Below are 21,569 nucleotides of genomic sequence, written 5' to 3'. Positions count from 1 at the left end.
TTATTTAAAAAAAAAAAAAACAACCCAAGAGGATTTCATTATCTAGCTGCCATTTTAATTTTGCAATCCAGTTTGCCTCCCCACAATATTTTTTGGCACTATTCTTTATAATCCTCACTCCTCCATTCCCCCCATCTTTGCATTTGTATGTTTGAAGTAGTTTGCAAATTACTGCTTGCCCATTTGCTGCGGGATTGGGGTTTGTGTGTGTGTGTGAGATTTAATAGTTTGATAAAAGACAAATTGTTTTTTGTTAATATCAGTCATCATTGTAAACAGAAGCTGAGTAGATTTTTGTGACTGAGCTAATATATTTTCATGAGTTTTCCAAGCTTGGTTTAAAGAGTTAATTGTCTCTTGCTTATATTCCTCTAGTCAAATCCTTAGCCTCTAACGTAAATCACAGGTAGTTACTGTGGAGATGACTGTGATACAAACAGAGTATTATGACTTCAGTGAGAAATAATACTCTGTACTTAACATATTATAGCCCTTGTAATCTTCAAAGTCATCATAAAAATTAACCAGCTAATTAAGCAATAAGCATCCAGGCTCAGATGAACCCTGAAAAACAAACATGTTTGCATGCAAATGTCCATAATAATTTAAAATACATAGGGCCTACCACAGAGAAGGAGCTTCTGCAGCTGCTGACTGTTAAATCTCCTGTAATACACACCCATGTACACTACTTTCAAGTCACTGGGGAAATTGCTTTCCAAAAGCAGCTGCCTACGCCAGGTTAGGCAGGAGATAATAATCTCCTGCCTAACCTGGCGTATGGAGTCTGACTCTCCCAATCTGATCATCAAGTATTGTAGTCCATCTCCTGGGAGTAGCCTCAGGATTTCTGAGCATATGCTCTCTCTGCCTCCTGCACTGTCGTCTTCTTTGGCCTTCATGCAGCTTGCATGACTCAGATATGTTTAATGATGTTATACTGAATTGAATCCTAAAGAAAAGAAGAAAACAAAGCTAGTATATAACCATAATTGTCTCTAGATAGAACCAGTTAAAAACAGATATTGTGTTTGGTGCCACAGGTGAGGGTATTGTCTTTGAACCTAGATATACAACCCTAGTGTCTGTGTTATAACCCAAATAAAGGTTCTAACAGGTGCATGACACTGTTTTGATATGTCCCCAATCCATTATGGCTGTAACTGAATGATATCTTTACCAACCTGGAATTGCCAAAAGATTTCACAGATGATGGCTAACCACATTTTGAAATCCAGATTGTCCCTGCAGAAATCAAATTAATAGATTTTTTTTCCCTCTTGCCTGTCCCATATTCTCATTATGATAGGAATCAGTTCGTACTTACTTTCATTAGTTGTGTAGTTCACCTGTTAAAGTGGACAAGTCACTTCTGTTAATTTTGTTTTAAATATCAGAGTTCTTTAACTTTGGAAAGCAGCTGTTGCTTGCATGCAGAATCAATTCTTCATATAACTTTTCGGTACTGTAACATTCCATTGAATATATTGCTCTAACGTTCCATTGAATATATTCCATTGAATATATATTGTATATGTTGTGGACGTATCACACACAATCTTTTATTACATCATAAGAGTTGCTAGTAATAAGTCCATCTATGTTGTACTGCACCCCAAGGACCTTAGATGATCGTAATGCTACTATTGTGTCCATGTGTATTATTCTCACTATGCATAATCCTGGTCAAAAGTTGATGCTGTAATAGTTCTGAAGCAGTATTTAAATATAAATCTTTTGTCTGTATTATGCTTACAAAGATACTCAGCACTGATGCTATTTTATTTGAAAAGTGTTTGCATTAGGCAATATATGACATGAAAACTTGCTTAATTTTCATATTATTTTTACATTTAAGGGAAAAGTAAAATGAAGGGAATAGACTGAATTTTGTTAAAATAGTTCATCATGAAAGTCTGATGGTAAAGCAGAACTGAAGTCCCCACTCAGTGTGTCAGAGGGAAGTAGTAGTATTATTGTAGTAGTATTATATCGAAGACCTTGATTGAGCATGCTTAACTTTCAGCTTGAGTCATCAGTTTCACACTATCATTAAAGTTAAGCGCATGCTTAAGTATTTTTCTGAATTTGTGCCTGAAGGGAACCAAAGAATAATTCCTAAGTTATAGTCCGAGCTCTGAGATTGAGGTCTTGGGCAAGCTATTTACCTTTTCCAGTTTACTTTCCCTAGCTGTACAATGAGGATAATAATGACATGACAGACAATTAATGAGTTTCTCTTTGTAAAGTCTTTTAAGTTATAAAGAACTACCTAAATGCTAAATAATTACCATTTATTTTACTTGTAGGATCTGAGATCAGTTATTGATTAGCACAGATGTGGGCAAACTACGGCCCGGGAGCCACATCTGGCCCTCCAGACATTTTAATCTGGCCCTCGAGCTCCCGCTGGGAAGTGGAGTTGGGATCTTGCCATACTTCACACAGCTCCTGGAAGCAGTGGTACATGCCCACTCTGGCTCCTATGCGTAGGGGCAACCAGGAGGCTCAATACGCTGCCTCGACTCCAAGCCCCACCCCTGCAGCTCCCATTGGCCGTGAACTGCAGCCAATGGGAGCTGCAGGGGTGGTGCCTGTGCACAGGGTAGCATGCAGAGCCTCCTGGCCACGCCTCCTCATAGGAGTCAGAGGGGGGACATGCCGCTGTTTCTGGAAGCTGCTTGAGGTAAGCGCTGCCTGGAACCTGAGCCCCTGGCTCCCTTTCATGCCACTCCCCTGCCCCAGCCCTGATCCCCCCTCCTGACCGCTGAACCCCTCGGTCCCAGATGGAGCACCCTCCTGCACCCACAACTCCTCATCCCCAGAGCTTGCACCCCCAGCTGGAGCCCTCATGCCTTCCTGCACCTCAACCCCCAATTTTGTGAGCCTTCATGGCCCACCATACAATTTTCAATACACAGATGTGGCCCTCAGGGCAAAAAGTTTGCCCGCCCCAGATCTAGTATCTTAATTGCTAAAGTAAGATGATTTAAGGACAATATGGTAGCATTAACTCACAATTTCCATGCTTTTAATGGTGTAAGTCACATTCTGAACATTTTTAAAGTTAGTTTAAAGTCAGTGTTTTTGTATCAATATTTCAGTTGATGTATTTGATGCCATGGCATATGGGCTGTTTTGCATAATTTAAAAGAGTTTTTTTTTGATTTATAAAGTTGATCTATGTCTGTAACTCACAGCCAAACAGTTATGATAGCATGTGTGAGCCCTTCAGACAGAGACTTCATGGAAACTTTGAACACACTAAAGTATGCCAATCGGGCACGAAACATCAAGAACAAGGTGATGGTTAATCAAGACAGGGCTAGTCAACAAATCAATGGTTTACGCAGTGAGATTGCACGACTTCAAATGGAACTTATGGAGTACAAAACAGTAAGTAAATTTTATTAGGGTTTCTTTCATTTTAGTATTTCACTACCATTTTACAACTCATTTTTCTGTTAGCTACTTCTACTGCACAAATAAAAGAACAGAATAATACCTTTAACTTATATAGCACATGGTGGCATCCAAATTTTACCTTCAGATATGAATGCATGACTACCGTTGATGTCAATGGAAGTTGCATATCAGAAGGCAGAGTGTGATCTTATAACCTATACAGAAAACACTTCATTCACCACTAAGCTGTGGGGGTAGATTACACAACAATTTAGGATGGCACATGAGTAAGAATATTATTTTTTAGGAATGTTATTATTGTGATGGTTAAAGATTTAAATACCTATTGTGGTTAAAACAATTTATATAGGTTGGAAATTTTGCATCTCAGTTGTAGAGATTCCTGCGCTGGTTTGACTGGCAAGAAACCAGATCATGGGTTAAATGTTTTACACAGAGTTCTTGAAACATCAAAGTAAATTCTGGACTACGATTTTTAAAACTAGTGTAAGTTATACATGCTGAATATTCATATTGTACTGTGCTTTCTTAGTATTTTTTCAGCAACAAAATAGAATCATTTTGAGGGAACTGGGGTCATTCAGTCTGCAGAAGAGAAGATTGAGGGGGGATTTGATAGCAGCCTTCAACTACCTGAAATGGGGTTCCAGAGAGGATGGAACTAGGCTGTTCTCAGTGGTAGCAGGTGACAGAACAAGAAGCAATGGTCTCAAGTTGCAGTGGGGGAGGTCTAGGTTGGATATTAGGAAACACTATTTCACCAGGAGGGTGGTGAAGCACTGGAATGGGTTACTTAAGGAGGTGGTGGAATCTCCATCCTTAAAGGTTTCAAGGCCTGGCTTGACAAAGCCCAGCCTGGGATGATTTAGTTTGTGTTGGTTCTGCTTTGAGCAGGGGATTGGACTAGATGACCTCCTGAGGTCCCTTCCAACCCTAATATTCTGTGATTTCCAGCAAATGTACTACTATTAAATTTGTTTGCCAAGCAGTCTCCTTTCTTGGTTATGGTTATGAGAAAATGTTTTTGTCTTAATAAGAAAAGGGATGGATTACTCATTTCCCTCACCCATGCTAATGCATGTTCCTGTGGCTTATTACAGACTAAGAGAATTTCGTAGGAACCTGTTAAAATAATGGCAGCTCATAACTGTTTTGAGAAATATGCATATTACAGTAACCTTTGAAAGGATGATTGCTTCTATCTTGAAGTGTCTTTAGAAATGTATGGAATTTTAAGTGGACTGCCTTTTCTGAGTTGAATGAATGCTGGGTTCAGATCAGTGTTAACTAGTAATAAATATGTTTTCTCTAGGGCAAAAGGATTATTGATGAAGAAGGTATCGAAAGCGTCAATGACATGTTTCATGAAAATGCTATGCTGCAAACAGAGAATAATAACCTGCGTGTAAGAATTAAAGCAATGCAAGAGACTGTTGATGCACTAAGAGCCAGAATAACACAGCTTATGAGTGATCAAGCAAACCAGGTCCTTGCAAGAGCAGGTATTGTGTACTTTTTAAAATTGAAAACTAAGACATTTATTAACGAGGGAGCTGAACTCTTGCTTTTCAGTTCTTGCAGGTTACTTAGGGCAGAAACTGCAAAACCTACTTCTGCAGGAAAAAGCCCCCTCTTAGCAGTCTTCATTGTAGTACTTAGAAATTTTAGTAGTAGAAAAGTTCTTTAAGGCCCCAATTGACCAGACCACTTTAGTATGTGAGTAACTTTAAACATGTGAATGATTCCAGTGGATGGGCATGTGTGCTTAGATACTTTGCTTTAGATTGGAGCCTAGATATGGAATGGGTGGATCTTGTCATGTTTTCCTCACATCGTAGACTAGATTGAAATTGCTTTATCTACTGCTCGTTTTGCATGTTGCTTCAGAGCAATCTGAGGAGCTATGTACATATCCTACATTACTACATCTATGATGAATATATTATCAGCATTAACTAATATAGAAAATAAATAGAAAAAGTTAAGTTTAAATAATGTTGAACTTGTGACACAAACGAGGAAACTTACATTTCAGACTGGTAACTCATTGTAAACTCGCATGTCAAAGATCTTGTGGTATCATTTTTTAAAAAATCCCATCAGTTCATCTGAACCAGTGTTAGAACTGGTGGAAGGCCTAATGTAGATAAAGCTCCTGTGATCGCACCCATTTTACCACTGTGCTAATTTAAACTTGCTTTTCAGTGTACCAGACACTCTTCTATATGAGGGTTCCTGCTGGTTCATCTGTACTAGTGTTAAAATTATGGGTATTTTGGGAGGGGGGAAATAGCTAGGCCATTACTTAACCAAGGTGTTAGCCTTGCTACAAAACACCTCTGAAGTCCTCTATATACGTGTCAGTGAAACCTCTGGGGGCAATGGTGATCCAGCTGGGGCCAGTTTTATTTATAGTATAAACAGCTTTAAAGTCTCATCTACGTTGGTCTCACAGTTATCTTTTAAAGGCTTGTGCCTACCCAGTCCTATGAATCACTGTATTGTATGGTTTGTCTGACTGGTGCGTGCGTGTGTGCGTGCGTGTGTGTGTGTGACCAATTCCATGTTAAAACCTAGTGATGCTTCAGTTTTCCCAGATATAAAATTGCAGCCAGCAGAGGGAGGTGAAAGCAGGTTTAGAAGTTGTTTTTCCCCTTGTGCCCAACAATGGGGTTGTGCAACTTGGGAAAGTCCACATTTGCCAAGCTATTGGGAATCAATGTGCATATCTGTTGTCTGTTGGTATTGATATCAACATCAGCAGGAGTGGAGAAAAGACTGAAAATTTAACTGTCCAAATTAAATAATAAATACAATTAAAGGACACATGAAACGGTTAAGTTCCTCTGTATGGAAAATTTTAGGCCAAAATCCCAGTGGTTGTCATTTTAACCTCAGTGTGTCTCATCTTCAGAGAGAATGTCATTTGAGTTGCAAGACTGGTAGGTGTTCAGTGTGACACGTTACTTACAGATATACGATACATTGCTGTTAAGCTCCTCATTTCACCAGCTCTTTTAATTTCCTTTTGAAGAAACACACTTGCTTGCAGCATTCTCAGGTTATGGATGATATACAATATATATTTTTTCACAAATGAGGAGAAAATTTAAAGTGGGAAACCCAAATAGCCCTATTCCACTGCATGCATACTAATTTAATGTGAAAAGTTATATTACATCACTTTCTCTGTCTCTCTCAAAGGAGATGGGAATGAAGAAATCAGCAACATGATTCATAACTATATCAAGGAAATTGAAGATCTCAGGTATTTGTACAACATGCTGTGGTGTTTTGAGTCACATTTATGGGCGGGAAAAACCTTTCAGAATGTAGATGCTTTCTAAATTGCTACTCACTATATCATTGGCGAGGCTGAAAATGAACATTGGAAATAGCTTTATGGTTTAGCAGAACCTAGTAACTTTTTGTATAAGTAATGGTATTTGAGAAAATACTTTAAAAAAACCAAACACCTTGTGTGATGACACAAAGTTGAGAGGTATTGCTAACACAGAGAAGGACCGGGATATCATACAGGAAGTTCTGGATGACCTTGTAAACTGGAGTAATAGTAATAGGATGGAATTTAATAGTGAAAAGTGCAAGGTCATGCATTTAGGGATTAATAACAAGAATTTTAGTTATAAATCGGGGACACAGTTGAAAGTAACAGAGGAGTAGAAGGATCTCGAAGTCTTGGTTGATCATAGGATGACAATGTGATATGGCTGTTAAAAAAGCTAATGCAGTTTTAGGATGCATCAGGCGAGGTATTTCCGGCAAAGATAAGGAGGTGTTAGTACCGTTATACAAGGCACTGGTTAGACCTCATCTGGAATACTGTGTGCAGTTCTGGTCTCCCATGTTTAAGAAGGATGAATTCAAACTGGAACAGGTACAGAGAAGAGCTATGAGGATGATCCAAGGAATTGAAAACCTATCTTATGAAAGGAGACTGAAAGAGCTTGGCTTGTTTAGCGTAACCAAAAGAAGGTTGAGGCGGGATATGATTGCTCTTTGTAAATATATCAGAGGGATAAATATTAGGGAGGGAGATGAATTATTTAAGCTTAGTACCAATGTGGACACAAGAACAAATGGATATAAACTGGACACTAGGAAGTTTAGACTTGAAATTAGATGAAGGTTTCTAACCATTAGAGGAGTGAAGTTCTGGAACAGCCTTCCAAGGGGAGCAGTGGGGGCAAAAGACATATCTGGCTTCAAGACTAAGCTTGATAAGTTTATGGAGGGGATGGTATGATGGTATAGCCTAATTTTGGCAATTAATTTGGCAATTGATCTTTGATTATCAGCAAGTAAGTATGCCAAGTGGTGTGTGATGGGATGTTAGATGGGGTGGGATGAGTTACTACAGAGAATTCTTTCCTGAGTGCTGGCTGGTGAGTCTTACCCACATGCTCAGGGTTTAACTGATCGCCATATTTGAGGTCGGGAAGCAATTTTCCTCCAAGGCAGATTGGCCGAGGCCCTGGAGGTTTTTCGCCTTCCTCTGCAGCATGGGGCACAGGTCACTTGCTGGAAGATTCTCTGCAGCTTGAGGTCTTCAAACCACAATTTAAGGACTTCAATAACTCAGACATAGGTTAGGGGTTTGTTACAGGAGTGAGTGGGTGAGATTCTGTGGCCTGCATTGTGCAGGAGGTCAGACTAGATGATCATAATGGTCCCTTCTGACCTTAAAGTCTATGAGTCTATGAGAATCTAAAATTATTATTGTACATGCCCTGTATTTTTAAAGGAAAATTAAGATTATTATGAATTTAACTGGTAACTTTCTTTAGACTTAACCTCACTGTTCCTTAGAGGTTACCTTGCAAGTAGTGATCCAGCCCAATTCCCACGTAGCATTAGTGAGCTGATAGGGTCACGGTATGAAATGGTATGATCTCTGGAAATGTCAGTGTGTTTTTTCTTAATACTTTATGTGTGTTCTACAATGGCTTAGAATTTGTTTTTAAGTTTGTAAACAATTTGGTTCAGGTGCTCTGAAACTGCCAGTATACTCTTTATATATCCACAGTATTTCTAACTGCATGATATCTTCGTGGATTTTTTTAATGATTTTGTTTTCTTTCGTTGTTAGAGCAAAATTCTTAGAAAGTGAAGCAGTTAATGAAAATCTTCGACGCAGTCTGTCAAGAGCTTCAACAAGACCATCATATTTTGGAGGCCCTTCAGCATTTTCTGCTTCTGTGCTTTCTTCAGAAAAAGAGACTTTGGAAATTCTTGATATAGCTAAGAAAGATTTAGAAAAACTGAAAAAAAAAGAAAAGAAGAAGAAAAAGAGGTAGCTTTATAAATCTATATTTTTAATGTTTTAAACCCTTTTTATGCAAAGGGGTGTATTTTAACCAATGAGCCTTAAAAATGTATTGTGATCCTTACACAGGATAGGGCTGTAAGCGGCTTCTACTGCAAACACTTAAGCACATACTTAAGGTTATGCATGTGTGTTTCCACTGACTTCGTTTCTGTAAAATTAAGCACATAGTATTTGCAGAATCAGGGCCTCAGTCCTAGTGCATGTTTTTATCATTTGAAACTTGGAATAATTTTGAAACTATAGTAGTAAAAACTGATATGTGTATTGTTGTCTTCACACAAGTCTGATATTTCAGTGAGAGAAAATAACTATTTTGTGTACTCTGTTGAAACATGGAAGTAGCTTGCTTCAAAAGATGTACTGAACAGCTATTGGGAATTCCATTAGTAGTTCTTGAATGGCTTCTTTTGCTTGTGCGTCTTCATTTTCTATCCCTGTTTTTATTCAAGACCACCTACTTCACTGCAACACCATGCTTCATTATTTTCTTTTATTCAATTTCTAACCCACTGAAATGTACATAGACATCAATATCTGTTCAGAGAGCAAGGATCCATTCATTGATACATTGATTCCTCTAAATATCAAATAGTTCTCTTTTCTCTGAAATCTTCCTGTGCTTTCAATTTATTATGTCATTTTTATTGGCTGTTGAAACTTAACACACACAAGAATTTTCACAACTTCAAAAAAAATCTGCTACAAATATGAAATACTGAGGTCAGTAGTTCTGTATGAGGAAGGTCTATTGGATTGAGTCCCATATCTACAAAAAGTCATAACCACAAGAGTTGACTGATAAAAATATTATTAGTTGTACAAATTTACCCTTTCTCATAGTCACTAGGTTCCTTTGTGCCTATGTCTGCAGGGAAGTTTTAAATTATTTATTTTTTTTGGACACAGACACTTGTATCTCACCTTTTTGTCAGATGTCTTTTTATGGATCCTGGAAGGTGCTGAGCATTATAATCCCAATCCAGCAAAACACTTTGGTAGGTTTAAATTTAAGCATATGTGCTGAGATTTACTCCTTGTTTTGTTTTAAAGTTAAAGAATTATGTAAGTGTTTTGCTAAACTGGAGCCTGAGTGCTCAGCACTTCACAAGGTCAAGCCCATAGAAGGAACTGGTCACTTGAAGGTTTCAAGGAATCTTTACCCCATGTACAGAATTACACAAAGGGATATGTACTTATTTATTTATTTATTTTTCTGAAGTCTCCGGTATTGGCCATAGTGGCAGCAGGAAACCGAACTCCAGAATTGGCAAATGCTCTGAGCCAGATCCTTGGCTGGTGTAAATCTGTTTAGGCTGGTTATCAGGGCATGTGCCCCTATGTGTTTTACACGTATTTAACATGTAAATCATGTCCTTGTTCAATTCCTAAGCAATAGAATGATTGTTGTAGTCTGCTCAGATTGGGAGGCTCAGAAAATGCTGCATATGGGTTTACTTTTGTATCCTTGCAATTATTGAATGGGATCATGGTTTATTAATACCTGTAGGGTTTGTATCATTCTTAGACTGGCTGGAGGGTCTGAGTGTGCACACTGACCACAATGAGCCTCTGCTTGAGTCTCCTCCCTGAGTCAGGAGGGGCATGTGTACAATTTGAACAAATTATTGAATGGAATCATGGTTTATTAATACCTGTAGGGTTTTTATCGCTATCTATATAATTTGTGGCTGATACTCCTTGGAATAATCTATATAAAGTATACAGCTATATAAATTGCTGTTGTGTGTATAGTTAAAAAACATAAGGAAAAACCTCTTGAGTGGTGAGAAATGTTAGGGTTTGGGGGATTATACAGGTGTGGTGTGATATTCGTTAACTGTGGATTCCTCCCATCTACTTAAGAGCATTTGTGGTAGAGGGTTCTCTACATTTGTTCCACTGCAATGTCAGTAGTTGGCAATGGATTAGCTAATGAATTATAAGTGGACAAATTGCCCTGAGGTTTGGAGATTCTTTCCTCTACTCCTGTCTCCTTCAGGCATTTAACTGCTCTAACTGTACTGTACCTTGTTATGAATGTCATTCTTTGAAAGTTGCCTGATTAGCATAGCCCTTGTATGTGCATAGTGTTCTGAAGATTTGATTTGTGCTGTCCCACGTCACCCAGTGGAACCCACAGCCATACGTATCATACTCACAGTGTGTACCGTTGGCTCTGAATGGAGACCCAGCAGATGCCACCTCTCCTCTGGGCCAAGCCTGGTACAGCAGCATGGGCGGCCCCATAGCTGGGGAATTGACACCCACGGTGAGGTGTTGGGTTGGGGCACTCAGATCCCTCACCCAGTGGAGGAGCTAGGGCTCAGGGAAGTGCCAAGGCTTCCTGTCCCAGCCCACAGAGCTGGGACTCTGGCAGGAGTTCCCCCATTCAGTGGAAATGCAGGATCCTCAGACCAATACTTCCTGTATAGCTGGCGAGGCCACTCATGCTGCTGTCTCGGGCGTGGCCAGGAGGGAAGATGGCAGCTACTGGGTCTCTGTTCACAGCATGACGGGGGGGAGGAAGGGTTGGCCCCTCACTCCTCCTTTTGCACGCCTTCCCTGCCTCCCCTATGGTGAATGCTGCTGGCACCCCCCTACTTCCACCAGAGCAGTGGGGGAGCTCTCGGTCTGGGTGAAGGGTCTGAACGTGCACACTGACTGCAATGAGCCGCTGCCTGAGTCTCCTGCCTGAGTCAGGAGGGGCATAAGGATCATTTGAACAAATCCTGGGGGTGCCCTGTGTCACCAATTTTTATACAGTACTATTCTAGTCACATAAGTCAGTGTGACTAATGATGCGTCATCTTAAATAGGTAGCCTGAAAATCTGCTTGTATGCCTAAGTGCCCTTTTTTAAAGGAGCAACAGGTATGCAGTGCTTAGAATATTTAGCTCTTGATGAGCACCTATCATAAAACTTCTTGAAGTCAGCTGGCCAGCATGTCTGGTGGAACTGTCACATGTTTGAGGCCTGGTCTACACTAGAGGGCGGGGGTTGATGTGAAATACGCAACTTCAGCTACGTGAATAGCGTAGCTGAAGTCAAAGTATCTTATTTCGACTTACCTCTTGTCCTCAAGGCGCGGGATCGGCGGCCGCAGCTCCCCCGTCGACTCCGCTACCGCCGCTCGCTCTGGTGGAGTTCCGGAGTCGACAGGAGCGTGTACGGGGATCGATTATATCGTGTCTAGATGAGACGTGATATATTGATTCCTGATAAACCAATCGCTACCCGCCGATCCGGAGGGTAGTGTAGACATACCCTAAGTATAGTGTTCTCCAATCAATGTGACCTAACCTCTCAGTTGCTGGGGTAAATTTTCCTTTCGTCTTCCAATCTTTAGTTATTTTTACATACTTCATAACTTTTTTGATGTATATACTAACTGTTCTTGCTTTAACCTTTATCACATTAGATTATTGATAAAATTAAATAGGTATCAACATGGTTAGTATTTTACATTAGAAGGTGCACAATGGGAAGTCATTCCAATAAATTCCAACTCAAAATTAGTTCATAATTTGAATGTGAGATCAAAATTATAAAATATTTTCAGTAATTTAAGACACTTCTGCATTTATTGAAGTCTTCACACATCTCCTTACTGTAATACATCTGTCATTTAAAAAAATTATTGTATTTTTCCCATCCCATCGCTTCTGATTTGTACTTTTTTGTTGATGTTGTAACATGCAATAAGTGGCAGATACATTTTTAATCCCAGAAGAGTAAACTATAATATTTTGCCTTAAAATCTTTAAAAACGCCACAACTGCAAATTGCTGATGTATTCATAGGTTATGTTCAGAATGTATCCTTTATAGTTTTACTGTTAGAAGTGGAAGTTTTCTGCATATTGTTCTTTTAATGCGAAGTGTGTATATATAGATGCCTGTAGCATATTCTGATATAAAATTAGTGTATTGTTTGAGTCCTAGTACGTAGTGGGGATATATATTTTGTTAGTATGGTTTAAAGGCAGTACTTTTTGAAGTTTTAAAACAACATTTTGTTAACGGCCCCCTATGCTGATTTAAAGGGACTTTTAAAGAGCAAAAGAGAAGAAACGTTTATCTTTGAAGATCGTACTTTTTAAAAAGCTAATTAGAAATGATTCTCAAAATAAAATAAGCAGTTGTGTTTCCAAAAAACCCTTCACTAGCGTAACTTGAGGTATAGACAGCTTCAGTACTTTATAATGACGGACTGGTCAACTTCAGATACTAGAAACACTACCTAGGGTACAGCAGCTCTTTAGTTTTCTCTTTACTTTCCAACTGCACAAAATGTATTGCCTTTTTACTATTTGTCGTCTTTTGATGGTATCTTTTTAAATTTCATTTTAAAATCCATAAGCTCATGTATCATTTTTACCTTCTTACCACTTCTGCTTTCACTGTCTGGTTTGTCCTTCATTGGCTTGGCCTTCCAATACTGTACCTCCTGCTTTTGAAGGCTACAGAAACTTGAGGAAAGCAATCAAGAAGAAAGAAGGTTGGAATATTTCCCAGGTTTTTAATTAAACTGTCATTTAAATTAATTTAGTTGCTATACATGAAAGGCAATTCTAGCAGTAAATTCATTGACACATATAGAGTAGTTCATTGGGGCTTTTTAAAACTGTGTTTTCTTTTCCGTTAACACTTTTTTTTTTGTTTAAACAGGAAGAAACATACTATATGTAACTGGAGGCCAAGGCTAACCTTGGGCTCTTGCTCTGTTGGGCTAGTAGTGTTGGGGAAGTAATGCTTCTAGCCTTTAAAGCTATGTATATAATACGTACTAGTTTTAGCAGTATGAAGTGTGTGTGTATATATAGCTACACACTGCAGTGAAAAGCAAGCTGCATCCACCTTGCAGCCCTGTAGCTACATGTCACTGAAAGATTCCAACAGCAGGGAAAGGCTTCAGCAGATCTTGCTGCCAGAGCCTTTCACTGCAGGGAGGCAAGGTTCTGGGAAAAGCAGTTGGCAGTGTAGACAAGGATGCACAAATTGTGCAAGTAGAGAGCCATGTAGGGTGTGTGCTTTGCATACATACTCTTACCCAGGCATGTATTTACTCTCCTTAGCCTTGCCCCCTAGACACTCTTATTTATAACCATCCTGGGGGGCTACATGAGTACGTATACTATACACCGCCAAAAGGAGAATGCAATGTAAATGTACCCTGAGAATAGCTGGAGGGTTAAGCAGACATCATTCTTACAGTCCCCAATAATGGCAGGTTGAGAAGTAATTAAATTCTGAATGGCATCTGGTCATCCTAGCTATGTGAGAAGAGTAGTAATGCTTCCTTATAAGAAATGTATGGAGAGAGATTAAAACAGGCCAAAAATAGTTTTCATAATGGCACATAAGGCTTGATCCATGTTTGAATGAAGTCACTGCAAAATTTCCTTTAATTTCAATGGTGTGTGACTGAAATCTCAAGGCTATCAGCCTTGCAGACTCCTTCCTACGATCTGAAAGTCAAGCTGGGTTCTTTTTGGTATCATGTATCATCAGCAGTAAGGATGCTACAATTCTAATTTTGTTAATAGTTGTACTGATGATGAAAGGACCGGAATAGAATCCAGCTAGCTCTCTAGTGCTAAGAGGAGTTACAGTAAAATGAGCATTTATAACTCTGAATACACACAGGAAGCAGATCTGCTGCGTAAGATGGTGCCATGTATACACTTACTGTTAGAAGCACACTTTAAAGCTGACTTACAAAAGTCATGTACCAAATGCCAGGTACTTCATGAATGTGCTGTGTATCCACAGTTGCCAGACTGAGTGACATTCAGAAAATTTACATAAAACCATAATTATTTCTGATTCTGTGATGTCCAGCCTGCCACTGCTGCTTAGCTCCTGATCTGAGATGATGCCCCAACATGTATTGTGCTGTGATATAGAACTTATAGAAAAGTTCAATTTTTAATATATGATGTTTTTTTCCAAGCAATTACACCTTCAAAAATGAATAATATATATAAAGTAAGGACATGGGAAAACATTTAAGAAATATTTGCCCTGCCTGCAATTTCAGTTGGCCTCTAGAACAATTGTTATATCACAGCATGTTGTGTGCTGGGTATCATATTGTGGCAAGAGACAGTTAACCCAGGTGACTGTAGAAGCTGTAGAACCTGAAAGAAGAGAAATAAAGATGGTTATAGGTTATAATATGCTAAATGACTCTTATGTTAGCTACAAAATGAATTATGTGTGTGTCAATGAAGTAACTGGAATTTGGTACTTGATTTTTTGCAGGTCACCTTTTAACTGTGGATTTTGCTTTTTCCATCACGACCTGGCATTTAAAAGAATGAAATAGAATATAATTCTCTTTTCAAATGGCTGTACTTATAATAGTTTTAACACACCAATCATTACAGTTCGCATTTTTAAGAGAGGAAAGGGAGTACAGATATGTGGCATCCAAGTAAGATTAAGCAATATTCTAAACACTGAAAGCATGTAAATGTACTTTGAAAAAAATCTAAAATGCATATTTGACAACTGGAAAAAGTTGCTTTTTAAAACAGTGCCCTATTGAAAAAATCCTATTTAGGGTTTGTTATTTTTTTATGGTGTATCAATGCCTTCTTTAAGCATGCTTTCATGTATAGGTACATAACAGCTCCAAAAAGCATTACAGTGTAATAAATTAGGATTCTGTTTTTCAAGATTTACACCTGAGTTTGCAGATGATAAACAGTATGATAGATTCTACAGTGTAACAAAATCTACTGCATGCTAAATCACACACAAAATACACTTCTGTGATGTTTGGTAAAAGTTACAGGGGATACATTGCGATTTCTATCCAAAGTGAGTACTGCTATAGTATATGGAGATTTTTATTCCTATTGCTTAAGTTTCTAGTTATAAAATTAAAAATCCTAAAGGTGAAAGCTACAATTATTTTATGATCAATAATGCTGCTGTACAAACCAAGATTATGTAGGGGTAATTAAAAATCAGGGCATTATATTATCTGTAGAGGTCTAGAAGTTATGTTTTCCCAGTGCTCAGCTTTGTTCACTTGGTTAGCTTCATTTTGTATTTCTCCTGTCTCTGGAGCATCATGTTTTTACAAGTGCCAACGGCAGGTTATTGGTTTAAGAAAAAAATACTATCATAGCATCAATGATCTAATATTTCATTTGCACTTTCTTTTAGTAATGTTAAAGAAGAGAACCCAGATAATGAACAGGAGAAAAGGGATGAAAAAAGCACTTCAGAGAGAGAGAATCATGAATTGGAAGCGGTAAGTACTGTATATACTCGTTCATAAGCCAAATATTTTTGGTGAAAAAGTGACACAAAGGCCATGTCTACATCTAAAATTTTGCAGCGCTGGTTGTTACAGCTGTATTAGTACAGCTGTATAGGGCCAGCGCTGCAGAGTGGCCACACTTACAGCAACCAGCGCTGCAAGTGGTGTTAGATGTGGCCACACTGCAGCGCTGTTGGGCGGCTTCAAGGGGGGTTCCGGGAACACGAGAGCAAACCGGGAAAGGAGACCAGCTTCGCCGCGGTTTGCTCTCGCGTTCCCGGAGCCACCCAGCAAACCGCAGGGAAGGAGACCTGCTTGCTCGGGGTTCCGGGAACGAGAGAGCAAACCGGGAAAGGAGACCAGCTTCGCCGCGGTTTGCTCTCGCGTTCCCGGAGCCACCCAGCAAACCGCAGGGAAGGAGACCTGCTTGCTCGGGGTTCCGGGAACGCGAGAGCAAACCGGGAAAGGAGACCAGCTTCGCCGCGGTTTGCTCTCGCGTTCCCGGAGCCACCCAGCAAACCGCAGGGAAGGAGACCTGCTTGCTCGGGGTTCCGGGAACGAGAGAGCAAACCGGGAAAGGAGACCAGCTTCGCCGCGGTTTGCTCTCGCGTTCCCCGAACCACCCTGCAAACCGCAGGGAAGGAGACCTGCTTGCTCGGGGTTCCGGGAACGAGAGAGCAAACCGGGAAAGGAGACCAGCTTCGCCGTGGTTTGCTCTCGCGTTCCCGGAGCCACCCAGCAAACCGCAGGGAAGGAGACCTGCTTGCTCGGGGTTCCGGGAACGAGAGAGCAAACCGGGAAAGGAGACCAGCTTGATTACCAGAGGCTTCCTCCTTCCACGGAGGTCAAGAAAAGCGCTGGTAAGTGTCTACATTGGATTACCAGCGCTGGATCACCAGCGCTGGATCCTCTACACCCGAGACAAAACGGGAGTACGGCCAGCGCTGCAAACAGGGAGTTGCAGCGCTGGTGGTGCCCTGCAGATGTGTACACCTTCAAAGTTGCAGCGCTGTAACTCCCTCTCCAGCGCTGCAACTTTCTGATGTAGACAAGCCCAAAGAGTGGGGGTCATCTTATCAACAGGTCTACACCAAAATTTGATGATTTTTAACTCTATGGAATCATTGAATTGAATATCTGATATAGGGATTGGCAACCTTTGGCACGTGGCCCAGTAGGGTAAGCACCCTGGCAGGCTGGGCCAGTTTGTTTACCTGCCTTGTCTGCAGGTTCGGCTGATCGCAGCTCCCGTTGGCCATGGTTCGCCACTTCAGGCCAATGGGGGCGGCAGGAAGCAGCGGCCAGCACATCCCTCGGCCCGCGCCGCTTCCCACCGCTCCCATTGGCCTGAAGCAGCGAACGGCAGCCACTGGGAGCTGCAGTCGGCCGAACCTGTGGACACGACAGGTAAACAAACCAGCCCAGACTACCAGGGTGCTTACCCAGGCGGGCCGTGTGCCAAAAGTTGCCGATCCCAGATCTAATACATTGTAGTTTTGTTTACCTGGAGTGTCTGCAGGCATGGAGCCCTTCAGCTCCTTGTAGACACAGTTTCCTGCAGTTCCCATTGGATGGGAACGGCGAACTGCGTCCACAGGGAGCTGAAGGGCTCCATGACAGCAGATGCTCCACATAAAACATCCTGACCTGCCATTAGCTTACCCTGACAGGCCGGGAGCCAAAGTTTTCCAACCCCTGAAATATAGGGTCGGCTTATGAAAGAGTCATACAGTTTTTGCTATTTTTACCTATCCATTTTGGGGAGTTGGCTTATAAATGAATGGGCTAATGAACAAGTATTTAAAAAGTAATATACTAGCCCATAGTCTGATTTGTTACCCTGCTTCCATGTACTTCCAAGTTAATCTAAGTGTCAAAGGGGGGTGGGTAAATGGAGATTTTTGTCCTAACTTTTCCCCTTACTTACTTATAGGAAGAAATTCAGGAAGTAAGTGATCATGAGGATGAGGAAGACGAGGAAGATGAAGATGATGATATGGAAGTTGTTGAAAGCTCAGATGAATCTGATTCTGACTTAGATGAAAAAGGTGACATTACTTCACTATTTATGCAGAATTTGTAAAAAAAATCTGCTTTGTCTGGGCACCCCATATTTGGGCATAGATGATACTTTTTCAGTCTGGTCCTGCCACTTTCCTTCCCCATGATGACTACCATTTGCGGTTCTTTCCCTTTGGCGGGAAGGGAAGTATGCTCAGCATCTCTTGAGCCCGCTATCAGTAGTATTCTGTGAATTATCTATAATGGTGTGCCCTTCCGTGGGCTCCTAGAACATGTTTCTTTACATTGCCTCTCATCTTACTGCAAGAGTCCTGAGTTGCCCTTGTGCAATTCATCCAGGTTTGTTCTATAGCCTAGTAGAAGCAATCTGATACTTGATTTATTTCTCTAAAACTTTTGTTTAGAAAAATATCCTCAGTATAAGATTAAAACACTAGGTTAATTTTCTTCATTCTGAAAAACACCATGGATGAGGATGAGGTGATATCCAGCACCTGTTAATTCAGCTATTTTCAGAGTTTAATTCTGAAATGATGAAGCTTATAAACCAACTTGGTTATGAAGAGACAGAGGTTTCCTATATAGAAATGTTACTTGTCACAAAAAGCTGGTGTTGGCATTACACACACATCAGGATTGCCCCCTTTTATAAGTGCAGAATCTGGGGCCCAGCCCAGCCCAACAATCTGCCTCATGAGAATTAGGCTAGGGAACACGCCATGTATATTGATTCTTCTCTGATTCACTGACAGTCAGATAAGAACTTTAAAAGGGCCATAAACCTAACATAACTGCAGTCAGAGATAGGGGACCCCTCCCTTTGATTGAGACAGCTCCTCACTTCTCTCTGGAGATAGGATATACCTTTTCAGCAGCTGTGTTACGGTGTGTGTGAGGGGGACCCCACCGCAAGATTCACTGACCAGTCAAGATTTCCTCCCTACACACTCCTGAGCTTGCTGTTGGAAGTTTCTGCAGCTTTGGTGTTGAAGGAACTCTAGCAGGTTGTGTGAGATGAGCACAAGAAGGGACATGGTGTCTGAGGTGGGAGTTGAGGGTAAGGAGTTGTGAAACAAACATAATGCTTATCTGACATACATGAACTTTTCCATCATCCTACTAAATTCCATATTTCACCAAATTGGTGTGGTGGGTGGGAAGGCATTACTTTGTATTTTTCTGGATCTCAAAAAATAGATTACCCATGTGCAGATCCAGCATCTGTTTCCCTCTGTCAGGGTTACAAAATACTCAAAATCTTTATGTGCACAAATCAGATATGCAGTACAAAATTATAGATACACAAGCATTAAACTCCAAATGAGCTTTGACTGTCGTGGCAAATTGCTGGCACTATTTTGATGGGTCTCACACTTTCTCTTCTTTGGGGATGGTTCAGGGCACCATTTCTTGCCCCTGCAGTGGAATATTAACTGCCCCACTAGTGTTCTAGAGGAGGGGAGTGGAGAGGGAGGGACCTGGGCCTGCCCTCTACTCCAGGTCCCAGCCCAGGGGCCCTGAGGATAGTGGTAAACCACTTGAACCGACACTTCCTTCCCTGGGCTACTTCTCTCTCCTGCCCTTCAGCTTGTGGGGGGCTTCCTGCCCTCCCTCTGTACAAGCCAGGTGCCCCTTTACCTAGGGTCTTGGACTTCTTAGCTCACCACAGCACTTCTCCAAACTGTCCTCTGCTCCAACACTAATTCCACTCTGCTCCAACTCCCACACTGTCTGATTGAAGCAGGGGTTTTTATCAAGTGACTGGCTTCAGGTGCTCTAATTGGCTTCAGGTGCTCTAATTAATCTACAGCAAACTTTCTTCCCCTTACAGGGAATAAGGCTCCCTTCTGACCCTCTCCTGCTGCCCTCTGGCCATGCTGTATCACACTGTCCAGAATGTGTTCATATGAGCATGACAGATTTTGCATGTCAACGCAAAATTATTACATGATACAAGCATATTAGGCAATGCAGGTTTTTTTGAGGCATCTTACGTTTGTACAACTCAGAAAGGTATGGCTGTTTATTGCTCGGTTGGCTCCAGTGTTTGGTAGTTTATGCCAAATAATTTGGCTTTTCAAAATCCTTGGCTTTTCGAAAAAAATGCTTCTATGCCATTATATTTTGATTACCCTAAAGTTACAGGAGGTATCTATCTATATGTTTGTATGGCCCTCATTGCCATAGGATCTGAAGGCCTCCATTTTTAGTATTTGATTTTTCTTTTTTTCTTTTAGAAAATTATCAGGCAGATTTAGCAAATATCACTTGTGAAATTGCCATAAAGCAAAAGCTGATAGATGAACTAGAGAACAGCCAACGAAGACTGCAGACTCTGAAAAAGCAATATGAAGAAAAGCTAATGATGCTACAACATAAGATTCGAGACACTCAACTTGAAAGAGATCAGGTTCTTCAAAACCTGGGTAGGACATATAACTTTATTTAAATCATTTTACTGTAGTATCTTCATGACAAATGATTTGTTACTTTCCCCCATACATATAAGTTGGTACTGCATGAAAACTGTGAGGAGAAATTATTTGAAAATTAGCTGCTAACTAGAGTCATTTTCTAATCTTTGTTAATTTTTCAGTTTTAATAATACAAGTTTTTAAGTCTTTATTACTGTTTGGTACTAGGAGTAGGTGAACATGAATTTTCAAGTTCTTATGAGTTCTGACTTCCTTTCACACAGTTTAGTACATGTATTCAAATGAAGTTCTCGTTCTTCACCCTAAATAAGAGAAGAACCAAAACCACAACAGAACAGATCAGTGGTATAATCAGTGCTCTATGCCCCTGTCATGTTTTGGGGTGTAATCCAGACTAATGAGAGGTAGAGGTCACTGCTTGTCCTGTAACCCTGAGTGCCTTACGGTGCTCTGGTGTGGTAGCTCCCTGTCTGGATGCTCCCAGCCGGCAGACAAGCCACACTTTTGTCTCTACCAGCCATGGTTTCTGCTGGCCAAGTGACCCCAATATATCCCCAGTCCTGAATTTCCTCAAAACCCTCTGCCTTGAAATGTCCAGCCCCTTCCTAGAACATTCAGAGGAGTAATAAAGTTTGTTGCTCCTTTGAAGGGGCAAAAGTATAGCAGCTTGTTGTTAATAACCACTTCAAGTCAAGCCCAGCACTGGGTTGATTTAGAATAAAAGTAAAACAAATTTATTTACTCAAAAAGAGAGAGTTTTAAGTCAGTGCAAGTTGAAAGGATAAAGTCAGAATGGTTACAAGTGCATAAAAGTAAAAAACACTTTCTAGAGGCCAAGACTTAACTCCAAAAGCGACAGCCTTGGTTCAAGGTAGATTTCCTACCAGGCTTTTTTTTCTTTCCCCTCCCTGCCCCTCCCGCCCCCAGCCAACTGTAGCTGACTTTCTCTCAGTCAGAACTTTCCACATAAGAACAAGATGCTGGTTTCCTTTGTCTTCCTTGGTGAAACATCTTTACCTAAGCAGATTTCTCACCTATATTCAGTTCAACCCCCTTGGCTGAAG

General features: G+C 40.6%; 1 protein-coding gene across 10 annotated transcripts in view; it reads left to right on the top strand.

The window, feature by feature from the left end:
- KIF21A (kinesin family member 21A) overlaps positions 1–21,569 on the top strand; it is a 152,638-nt gene that overhangs the window by 65,609 nt on the left and 65,460 nt on the right. For 6 of the 10 annotated variants that reach the window (XM_030577343.1, XM_030576522.1, XM_030582352.1 and 3 more), the window contains 8 exons: positions 3,201–3,396; positions 4,739–4,928; positions 6,631–6,694; positions 8,537–8,740; positions 13,235–13,273; positions 15,952–16,039; positions 17,982–18,096; positions 20,308–20,496. In XM_030577343.1, coding sequence (XP_030433203.1) covers positions 3,201–3,396; positions 4,739–4,928; positions 6,631–6,694; positions 8,537–8,740; positions 13,235–13,273; positions 15,952–16,039; positions 17,982–18,096; positions 20,308–20,496 — 1,085 coding nt within the window. The remainder of the gene's footprint in view (positions 1–3,200; positions 3,397–4,738; positions 4,929–6,630; positions 6,695–8,536; positions 8,741–13,234; positions 13,274–15,951; positions 16,040–17,981; positions 18,097–20,307; positions 20,497–21,569) is intronic. The other 4 variants (XM_030580734.1, XM_030579884.1, XM_030578210.1 and 1 more) reach the window with 1 other exon arrangement.

Source organism: Gopherus evgoodei, chromosome 1, assembly GCF_007399415.2.
Source record: "Gopherus evgoodei ecotype Sinaloan lineage chromosome 1, rGopEvg1_v1.p, whole genome shotgun sequence".
NCBI classification, from domain to species: domain Eukaryota; kingdom Metazoa; phylum Chordata; order Testudines; family Testudinidae; genus Gopherus; species Gopherus evgoodei.
This window is presented reverse-complemented; position numbering and strand designations above follow the sequence as displayed.